The sequence below is a fragment of the Microcebus murinus genome, chromosome 27 (assembly GCF_040939455.1).
Source record: "Microcebus murinus isolate Inina chromosome 27, M.murinus_Inina_mat1.0, whole genome shotgun sequence".
NCBI lineage: Eukaryota > Metazoa > Chordata > Mammalia > Primates > Cheirogaleidae > Microcebus > Microcebus murinus.
In genome coordinates, this window is record NC_134130.1 from 7,394,148 (window position 1) to 7,404,596 (window position 10,449).

At 62.5% G+C, this 10,449-nt stretch overlaps 1 protein-coding gene across 4 annotated transcripts; it reads left to right on the top strand.

The window, feature by feature from the left end:
• The first annotated feature begins 263 nt into the window (after positions 1-263).
• ADAMTSL5 (ADAMTS like 5) lies at positions 264-7,212 on the top strand. Of its 4 annotated transcripts, none has more exons than XM_075998175.1 (14): positions 264-860; positions 1,663-1,735; positions 1,875-1,977; positions 2,368-2,440; positions 2,541-2,632; positions 2,886-2,946; positions 3,037-3,145; positions 4,325-4,452; positions 4,699-4,810; positions 5,160-5,246; positions 5,372-5,535; positions 5,697-5,777; positions 5,941-6,027; positions 6,268-6,555. In XM_075998175.1, the coding sequence occupies exons 3-14, from the start codon at positions 1,922-1,924 to the stop codon at positions 6,412-6,414; spliced, it is 1,197 nt and encodes a 398-aa protein (XP_075854290.1). In that variant the 5' UTR covers positions 264-860; positions 1,663-1,735; positions 1,875-1,921; the 3' UTR covers positions 6,415-6,555. The 4 variants fall into 4 exon arrangements, with proteins under 4 accessions (XP_075854290.1, XP_020139493.1, XP_020139494.1 ...); XM_020283904.2 differs by having other exon boundaries at positions 265-860; positions 1,663-1,781; positions 5,697-5,880; positions 5,956-6,027; positions 6,268-7,212; XM_020283905.2 differs by having other exon boundaries at positions 265-860; positions 5,697-5,880; positions 5,956-6,027; positions 6,268-7,212.
• The last annotated feature ends 3,237 nt before the right edge of the window (positions 7,213-10,449 follow it).

Here is a 10,449-nt window from a genome sequence, read left to right on the forward strand (position 1 = left end):
GCAAAGAGCCGCGTTCCAGCCAGAAGATGCGCGGTGGACACCCTTGAGGGGCCCATTGCTAGAATGGGGAAACTGAGGCTGGAGAGAGTGGGGCCGCGGCAGTGAGGCAGAGAGACCTTCCCCACCCGGGTCTGGCCCTGAAGCCGCAGCTGGCAACCCCGGGGCGGGCAGGGAGGGCGGGAGGCGGGCTGGGGCGCGTCCTCTGGTGACAGCAGCGCCCGGGAATGCGCCAGCTGGGAGGGCCCCTCCGCCCCCCGCGCCAGGCCCGGGCTGAGCTGCTCCCCAGTGCACTGGGGCCCTGCGTTGGGGGTGGCCGGGACCTGGGCGGGGACGCCGGGAGGGGAGCCCAGGCTTGCGGGGCCCCACCAATGAGTCGGGTGCCTCTGCGGGAGGGGGCTGTGCCCGCGCGCGGGACGCAGTCGCGGCGTCCGCGGGGAGAGGGCAGCGCCCCGGACTCCCAGCAGCGGGACAGGGCGACCTGGGTTGCGCACATTCCCGGGCCCTGAGCGCGGCGCCCGGAATAGCAGCCCCGGGGTGGGGGTGGGGGCGGTCAGTCCCCGCGCCGTCCCCGCTGCTCCGGCTTCCCAAGGTCGCTGGTTCCCAGACGCCTGGACACCAGGCCGCAGCCCTGGGGGACCCGGGCTCGCGTGGGGCAGTCCCCTGCCGCAGATCCGCGCCGACCGCGCGGGGGCGCCCCCGCCCGCCGCCCCTGCTGACCCGGCCTGGGCGCGCCCTCGGAGGCCCCGTGGGAGGGGCCGCCCAGCTCCCCACGCCCCGCACCTCGGGCCGCAGCTTCCGCTCGCCCTGGCGCGGCTCAGGGAGCCTGGACGTGCTGCCCGGGCTCTACGCAGCTGCAGCCGGTAAGTCCCTCTTCCTATCCTCCCACTGTCCCTGCTGGCGTCCTGGCCGCGCCGTCCGCTGCTCTCCCTCCCAGGGCCTGGTCGAGCTGGGATGGGGGTGAGCTCGGTCCCACGTCCTCTGGGGGATACCGAGGCCCAGAGGGGTGGTCCGCCCTGAGACCACACCGCCAGTCAGGGGTTCAGCCAAAACGGGGAAGTGGGGCCTTGTTACCAGTGAGGGCGCTTAGCAGAGTGGGAAGGGTGGTCCTGGGAGACCCCATGTTCCCTCACCTGCGCCCACCCCACAGGCAGGGCTCAGAGTTGGGGCGAGTCCTCTTCGCCGGCCTCAACTCTGCCCTGCAGACTCCTTCCTGCTTCCTGGGCCAGAGAGAGAGATGCAGCCACGGCAAAGGGGGGGCAGGGAGGGAGGGACCAGGCCGGGTCCTCAGAGCACCTGGAGACAGCTCAGCCTCCAGGCACCTGGTAGGGCCTGAGAACCAGGGAAACTGAGGCTCTGGAGGGGCTGCGGGTCCAGGTGGCCTGGCCTTCTCCTCGCCAGGCGCCCAGGCCCCCTCCGGCGGGACAGCTTTGAGCTCAGCATGACCTTCAGGCGCTCCTGGCCACTGGGCGCCCTGGCCCAGCCGCAAGGGGACTCCCAAGGCGGCTGCTTCCCCTTCTCCCCCAAGCATGGTCACAAGGAGGGTGTCATGGCAGGTGACTTCATTCTCCCCCTGACAAATGGGGAAACTGAGGCTCAGGGAGGCAAGGTCTCCCCTCCCCCACAGTGGCCCCAGCCTCAGCCGAGGCCCCTCTCCCTCCGCAGGCGGCCCTGGCGCTCCCCTCGCCCCACACCCTCTGCAGATGAGGCCATGCGGCGCCGACTGGACCCGGGCCAGGTCACCCCTCCCTGCCCCACCCGGATCCGGGGCTCCCAATCCACAGGTCTGGGTGCTGAGGGGGAGCCCTGGAGGCCTTGGGGTGCAGCCCGGGGCCTCTGCCGGGACGTGGCTCCTGACCCAGCCACACCCTCTGCAGGGTCTCGTAGAACCATGGACTGAGTCCAGCCGGTCCCCACTGCACAGATGGGGAAACTGAGGCCTGGGAACACAGAGTGGCTGGCTTCTGGCCACACAGGAAGGTAGAAGCAATGGTGCGGGGAGTGGTGTGGGGACCCCGACCCTAGAAGCCACCTGTGTACCATCCTTAGTGAGTCCTTCAGTCTTCAGTGTTTAAGCGCATACTGCATGCAAGAGAAGAAAATGCATAACCACTAACAACTGCAGCTGCATTCTGAGTCCTCCTTGGCAGGCTCTGGGCCTCCTGTTTTCTTACCTGATCCAAAGGAGCCCTTGACTTTCCTGCAAGGGGGGCTCTATTATCACCCCTTCAGAGATGAGGAAGTGTGGCTCAGAGAGGTTTAGTTACTGTCCAAGATCACACAGCAAGTCAGGGCAGAGCTGGGGTTCGATCCCTGTCCTGCTGGCAGTGGCCCCACTGCATAGGCCCCCCCCACACTCTGTGCCCCCAGACCCCGGCCCTTCCAGAACCTTCTGCTCCTGCTGTGGACCCTCCTGCACTGTGGTTTGGGGGGCAGTGCTCAGGTAAGGGCGGGGCAGGAGCTCAGGGGGGCAGAGGGGAATGGGGACTAGGCCAGCAGCGTGGGACCACCCAGACTGACCGTGCCGCTCTCTCCCCAAGTAGGGTCCGGGCGAGTGGACTCCGTGGGGGTCGTGGAGCCGCTGCTCCAGCTCTTGCGGGCGGGGCGTCTCCGTGCGCAGCCGGCGCTGCATCCGGTGCGCAGGAGGAGCTGGGCTGGGGGCTGGGGGCTCTGCTGGGCGGGTCGGGAGGGGGTCCCTGCCCCTCCTTTCCTGCCGCCCGCCCGGCCCCCGGCCGCACCCTCTGCCTGCCCACACACGCTCTGCCCTTTAATCCCACTGATCCCGCTGGAATGCGGGTGGGGTTGCGGGGGTGGAGGGTGGACAGGTCAGCTCTGGGAGGGGGTCCCTGGGGGTTCTGACCACACTCTGGCCGCCCTGCTTTCTGCAGCTTTCCCGGGGAAGAGCCATGCTGGGGCGACAGCCATGAGTACCGCCTGTGCCAGCTGCCGGTAAACCCTGACCCCCTCCCAGACCCCCAAGACTGCCTCTGGGCTCCTCAGGGCTGTCCCCACCTCTGACCCACCTCTCTCTGCCTCCAGGACTGCCCCCCAGGGGCCGTGCCCTTCCGAGACCTACAGTGTGCCCTCTACAATGGCCGTCCTGTCCTGGGTGCCCAGAAGACCTACCGATGGGTGCCCTTCTACGGGGGTAAGTAGCCCGGCCACCTGTGGTCTGGGTTCGTCCAGAGTGAACAACTCATTACTTGAACTTATTACTGGAAGGGAGAGGTGACTGCTAAGGAAAAACAGAGACTTGGAGTGTTGCACAGAGAAGGGGTATTCACACTGGGGCTTTGAAGATTATATAGGAGTTGGTGAAGTGAAGGAGAAACAGCCTGTGTTTGGCACTAGGCAGGGGTATAGGGAAGCAGGCTCCATTCTGCAGGGGGTTGAACACTAGGATGAGGATTTTGCTTAGAGCTGTATCCAGAGGCCAACAGTCCTCAAACTTATCCTAGTAGCAGGAAATATTGCCACACAGAGCCAAAAATAGTAAGTTATATAACTATGTGCCCAGGGCAGCACGCCTCCAGATTTAAGGGAGACAGGCAGCTTGAGACGCCACCGTGGAGGCAGGCACAGAGAAGGAAAGCCTAAAATGGAGAAAGTCCCACCCATCAAGCTCATGGGCTCCCTCCCTCCCTCTCTTCCTCCCTTCTTTCCTTCCTTTCTTCTTTCTGCCCTGAGAATTGGCAGAAATCTGCCACGATCCCACCCCCATGGAGACCTACTAGGGCCAGCTCAGGATCCATTCCAGGGAGATGGGAGCCCAAGGGACCGTGAGGAGAAGTAGAGACCAAGGCTATCTACCTGCAGGTGTGATCAGACAGTGCATTTTGCTCCCACTGCCAGGCAGAAGGGGAAACTGAGGCCCGGGGAGGGCCAGTGCCACACCTACGTTACACAGGACTTGGTCAGGATGGGACTAACACTTTTTATTGGGCGCTCAAGTGCTGAGTGAGTGCTGCTTGCTGCTGTATCCCAGAGTTTAGAACTGTGTCTGGAAAATAGTAGGTGCTCAATGAACGTGTGTGGAATGAATGAATGAAGAATCGGTAATGACGTTAATGTAAATAACATGCAAGGGCTCCTAATATAAGACAATGAAGGAATGAATGCAGCCCCAGAATACTTGCCCAGGAGAGTCCCAAGTTGCTGGAGGCAGAACATCTATGTTCCAGTCCTAGCTCTGCCTCAGCCTCAATGCGTGGCTTTGGCTGAATCTCTGGGCCTCATCTGCCCAAGGGGATGGCTGCCTCAGGGAGATTGTTATGGGGTCTGGAACTAGGATAGAGGTCCCCAGGTCACCAACTCCTCCCGCCCTCAGCGCCCAACCAGTGCGACCTCAACTGCCTGGCCGAGGGACATGCCTTCTACCACAGCTTCGGCCGCGTCCTGGACGGCACCACCTGCAGCCCAGGTGCCCAGGAGCTCTGCGTGGCCGGCCGCTGCCTTGTAAGGACTCGCCAGGCCCCACACTGGCCACGCCCACCTCCCATCCAGGCCCCGCCCCAGCCTCCCTCCAGGCTGTGCCCCTCCAAGGGCTCCACCCCCAGCTTTTCCCTCTAGGCCCCACCCCTCTGTAGGCTCCACCCATCCTCCCTCCAGGGCCCGCCCCCTTATCCCAGGCTCCGCCCTTTCCCCAAGGCCCGCCCCTCGCGCCGTCTGTGACACGTGCGCACCGGTCCTTCACCCCTTTAGAGCGCTGGCTGTGATGGCTTGCTGGGCTCGGACGCCCGCGAGGACCGCTGCGGCCGCTGTGGTGGGGCCAACGACTCCTGCCTGCTCGTGCAGCGCGTGTTCCGTGACGCTGGTGACCACCTGCGCTGTCCTCCCCGAATGTCCAGAGAGGGCCCTTTAATGAGCCACAGCCTGGGAGCGAAATCCCGTGCTGATTGGGCGGTCTGCAGCCCAGTCCCCCTCACTCCTCATCCTGATTGGCCACTGTCAGATCGTCCTACTCACCCCCCCCCACAGATGGGGATTTTAACCCTTTCCCTGCCACACTTGACCGATGATAATTATGCATTTAGGGAGGGGCGTTTTGCTGGTTCCCGGGGCCCTGGCTAGCTGTCTCAACCGCAGCGTCTCATTTAACCCTCAAATCATCGCTCAAACACACCCCTGCTGGCATCCCAATACCCGCCTACCCTCCTGCCCAGGTGCTTTCGCTGGGTACTGGAACGTGACCCTGATCCCTGCTGGCGCCAGACACATCCGCGTGGCCCACCGGAGCCGCAACTACCTGGGTACCAAAGGGTCCGAAGGGGGAGGCGCCCTCTGCCGCCTGGGTGCAGTTGTCCCGTGTGCGCCTGGGGAAACTGAGGCCCGAGGAGGGGACCCCAGGGGAGCCCGGCTGACCCTTCCATTGCAGCGCTGATGGCGAGCGACGGGCGCTACGTCTTCAACGGGGACTGGGTGCTCAACCGGCCTGGGACCTACGAGGCAGTGGGCACCCATATGGTCTACACCCGCGATGCAAGCCCGGAGGAGACATTGCTTGCGGCTGGGCCCACCTCCCACGACCTGCTCCTGCAGGTGTCTGCTGGGCCTTTGAGAGGGTCAGAGGGGGTGGCGGTGGTCAGGTGTTAGAGGGGGGGCAACTGGGGTCTGGCAGGTGGGGGAGGCAGAGGTCAGAGGGTCACAGAGGGAGGCGGGTATCAGGAGCATCTCCCTGAGTGCTGACCCCCCAACTGCAGGTCCTCCTGCAGGAGCCCAACCCCGGCATTGAATTTGAGTTCTGGCTCCCCCGGGAGCACTACGGCCCCTTCCAGGCCCAGGTGCAGGCCCTGGGCTGGTCCCTGCGGCAGCCACAGCCCCGGGAGGTGGTGCCCCCCCAAGCCCCCTCGGCCATCCCTGCGCGGACCCCGACCCTGGCCCCAGGTGAGGTGGGAACGGCCGGGGTGGGGGCCAGCTGGGGCTGAGGCCTTGTGCCCCTCACAGCACCGCCCCCCACAGACCCCTGCCCACCGTGCCCCGACACCCGCGGCCGTGCCCACCGGCTCCTGCACTATTGCGGAAGTGACTTCGGTGAGACCCCCTGACCTACCCTCTCCCAGCCGTCAACTAAGCTGGCCTGGCCTGCTGACCTCTGGCCCTGATGTGACTCCACCCTGACCCCTTCTTCTGGCTCTAATCCCCCATTGATCCTGATCCCAGTGCCCCTGAGGCCCCACCTGACCCTCAGTTTCCTCTTCCTGCATTTGGTGGGGGGTGCTGTAGAGAGGGGTGCAGGGTCATCCAGCCGCCCGGCGCCTGCCCTGCCCACAGTGTTCCAGGCCCGCGTGCTGGGCCGCCACCGCCAGGACCAGGAGACCCGCTACGAGGTGCGTGTACAGCTCGTCTACAAGAACCGCTCTCCACTGCGGGCCCGAGAGTACGTGTGGGCACCAGGCCACTGTCCCTGCCCACTGCTGAGCCCCCACCGAGAGTACCTGCTGGCTGTCCGGCGCCTCGTCAGCCCCGATGGCACACAGGACCGGCTGCTACTGCCCCATGCTGGCTACGCTCGGCCCTGGAGCCCTGCCGAGGACAGCCGGGCACGCCTGGCTGCCCGGCGCTGTCCTCTTTGAGCTCCTGAAGGAGCCCCCACGATATGCAGCAAGAAAGACACACATGACCACGCTCAACTGAAGTCAGTGTATTTCCCCTCTCACCCTGGCTTCCAGGAAGCTCAGAAATATCTCTCTTCTACAGCTACATTACTCCCCATCACACACTTGGACATGTCTGCATACAGCCATATCCACGGTCATGAGCGGGCAGGCACTGATGAGGATGCACTGAAGAGACTAACTTTTATTTCCCCTCTCGCTTTGGCTGCTAGGAAGCTCATAGCTAGTTTATACTCTACTTTCATTCTCCTTGCCTCACACTCACTTGCTTAGAGACACTGTCATGAACAAGCATGACACCCCCTTGGCCTGGGTACCAGGAAGCTCATCATAGTTTAACTCCTGACACTCTGTGCTCTCTCCCCTCTCTGCCACCCCCCACTACACCCTCCTGTATTCAGAGACACTGTCACAAACAGGCATATCCCTTAGAAGACATGCCTAACCAGGCACTGTCATGTACCAATTTCCCCTTTTGCCTGGCTACCAGGAACCTCAGAGAAAATCTTGACAGCCTCAGCATTTCTGGCTGGGTTTCTTGCAGTCAACACTGTTGTTCTTCACCCCTTTTTATTGCTATTTAATTAAATTTTATGAGCACGTTTTTAAAAAAAAAAACCAAAAAACAAAAAACAAGGGCACCTCAGTCACATGCACTTGGCCACAGACTTGGGACATGCTGGTAGCCTCACATGCACAATTGCATTCTTGTACCCTGTACACACATGGTCAGACATGTACCTCCATGCCCCCCTCCCGCCAGCACATCTACCCTGTGTGGGGATGAGGGCAGAGATATATGAGGATGGGGGCAGGTGGGGAACACAAGGGGCTTTTGCGCGTCCTGAGCCCCTTCCCCAGCTGAGGCAGGTAAGAGCCGCTGCTCTCCACCGCCCCCAGCCGCATGCAGGAGGGCAGACCTGAGCCCTGAGTGCATTGGGGGATGTCTGTGGGCTGTCACATAGTCGCTCAGCAAACCTACCCTCGTGGGGTGCTCCCACCGGCCCACCCTTCTGCCTCCTTACCCCCTGGCTGGCTCATGCTGTCATTTGGGACAGTCTGTCTTGTGTGATACCAGACACCTGGGGTCAGTGGGCTGTCTGCGGAAGGGTCCCTGGGGGCCACCGACGTTAACCACAGCTGCCCCCTCCGGCAGCAGCCAGAGCAGGGCAAGGGTAGGGGGTCGCCGACCGGGCAGCAGGCGCAGAGGGAAGTCCTTCTTGAGGGAGTCCCCACGGAGTGCGTGGTGTCACTAGACTCAGCCTCTGACCTGGCAGGTGACCTCAGGCCAGGCCCTGCTCCTCTCTGGGCCTCAGTTTCCCCATCTGTGAGTACCTCTCCACCCCTCCTGGCTCTGACCATGGGAACTGTGCTCTCCCAGAGTCCCTCCCTGGCCCCTTGGCGCAAACCTGCTGCGGCGTTTATGGAGCGCCTACTGTGTGCCAGGGACCCGGCAGCACCTGGCCCCGGGGAGCAGGCAGTCACTCCGATTTCGGGGTGCGTTCTGTGGTTGTCGTCTGCAGCAGTGGGTGCAGGCGGAGGGGCCCAGGAGCGACCTGCACCCACACCCGCCGCTGCGCCGGCAGGGCTGGTGCAACCCCCAATGCCCCCTCTGGGGGACCCACAGGGCCCGCGCGCCCCCTGCCGGCGGGACGGGGGATGAAGGGCTTGGCCACACCCCAGCTCCTCCGGCGGGAGTGGGGCCCCCAGGCGCCCTCCGCGCGTTTCCCTGCGGGCACTCAGCCCCGCGTGCACGCTCGCCTTCCTCTCTGGCCTCCCCGCAGCAGCGTCGCAGCCACGCCCTCTTCCTCCGGTCTGGACTCCCCATGCGCGTCCCCAAGGCTGTCGCCACTGCCTGGCTCGTTTCGGGGACGTGTCAGGGGATGCAGGTGTCAGGCCCTCTGGGCCACCGAGCCCCGTGGGGCGGCCCTGCAATCAGACTCCCACAGAGTGTGCCCAGCCCCACCCGCCCACTGTAGGGGCTGCCCGGCGCTTGCCGGGTCCCCTCTAGGCAGGACCCCAGGCTGTGGTCTGACGCCCGGGGTCGGACAAGGCAGAGGAGCTGTGACGGGAGCGAGAAAGGCGGGACAGCTGGCCCTGCCCACACATGAGGGCCAGGGACTGTGCCACGTGTGGGGTGAGTGGGGCACCCTCCTGGCCCCCAGCACCCTGCAATCCAGCCGGCCAGTCAGCAGCAGATCCTGAGGACCACAGGGAGGGGGCTAATTAATGATTACCCTCCATCCCTCCCTCCTGATAAATCCTGCATCCTGAGAAAAGCCAAAGTCCTCCCCACGCCCTGGGAGAACCTGCCCAGTCTAGCGCCCAAGACTCCCCCTCACCTCGCTCCAGCCACTCTGGCCTCCTCCTGTGCCTCCCACGTGCCGGGCAGAGTCCTGCCCCAGGGCCTTTGCACCGGCTGTGCCCTGCCTGGAAGATTGGTAGATAATTCCCACCCCCACCTCCACTCCTGGCTCTTTTATTGTTTTTTGTTGTTGTTGTTTTGTTTTTTGAGACAAAGTCTCACTCTGTTGCCTGAGCTAGAGTGCGGGGCATCAGCCTAGCTCACAGCAACCTCAAACTCCTGGGCTCAAGCAATCCTCCTGCCTCAGCCTCCCGAGTAGCTGAGACTACAGGCATGCGCCACCATGCCCGGCTAATTTTTCTATATATTTTTAGCTGGCCAATTAATTTCTTTCTATTTTTAGTAGACACAGGGTCTCGCTCTTGCTTAGGCTTGTCTAGAACTCCTGACCTCGAGCAATCCTCCCACCTCGGCTTCCCAGAGTGCTAGGATTACAGGGATGAGCCACCACTCCTGGCCCCCTGACTCTTTTAAAGAGTTACATCAGGCTGGCATGGTGGCTGTCACCTGTAGTCCTAGCACTCTGGGAGGCCGAGGCGGGTGGATTGCTCGAGGTCAGGAGTTTGAAACCAGCCTGAGCAAGAGCAAGACCCTGTCTCTAATATAAATAGAAAGAAATTAATTGGCCAACTAATATATATAGAAAAAAATTAGCCGGGCATGGTGGCACATGCCTGTAGTCCCAGCTACTAGGGAGGCTGAGGCAGGAGGATCACTTGAGCCCAGGAGTTTGAGGTTGCTGTGAGCTAGGCTGACGCCACGGCACTCACTCTAGCCTGGGCAACAGAGTGAGACTCTGTCTTAAAAAAAAAAAAAAAAAAGAGTTACATCAAATTGTCTCATTTGCTGACTATAAACCCTCCCATGGCTCCCTAGAAATAAAATCCAAGCTCTTTCCTATGCCCCTGTCCCCTCCCTACCCTCTCGTCCTCCCTCTCCTCTCCTCCTCACTCTGCTCTGGCCACACAGGCCTCCTTGCTGTGCCTCCAACATGCCAAGCGAGTCCTGCCCCAGGGCCTTTGCATGGGCTGTGCCCTTCCTGGGAACACCTTCTGCCAGACACCCACATGGCTCCCTCCCTCACCTCCTGCAGGTCACGCATCCCTTCCAATGGAGGCCTTCTGGGACCTTCCTTCAACTTGCAGGCCAGGCCCCCAACCCCCGGCTCCCTCCTGCTGCCGCATTCCCCCACGTGGTTCATGGCCCTCCAACCACCGTGTGGTACATATTTATCCTGTCATCACTGTACCAAATACTCGGGAGCAGGGTTTTCTCTCTCTGGGCCATTGGTGTCCCCCTGGCTTCTGGAGCAGGGCCTGGCATACAGCAGGTGCTCAATAATCGCTGAGGGATTGAATGAATGAATTGCCCCCCCCCCTGCAGCCACTCCCTCATTTGCATGTGACCTGGGGCGGTAGTGATGGTGGCCCTCAGAGCTGCCCTTTGTTCTGGAAAACTTCTTGGCAGGCGGGG

Excerpts from the sequence above, each read along its gene's own strand:
- ADAMTSL5 (XM_020283904.2), top strand. The coding sequence starts at position 1,922 with ATGGGGAAACTGAGGCCTGGGAACACAGAGTGGCTGGCTTCTGGCCAC. Across the intron at positions 2,441-2,540 it reads GTTTGGGGGGCAGTGCTCAG|GGTCCGGGCGAGTGGACTCC; the intron begins GTAAGGGCGGGG and ends CTCCCCAAGTAG. Across the intron at positions 5,536-5,696 it reads CCCACGACCTGCTCCTGCAG|GTCCTCCTGCAGGAGCCCAA; the intron begins GTGTCTGCTGGG and ends CCCCAACTGCAG.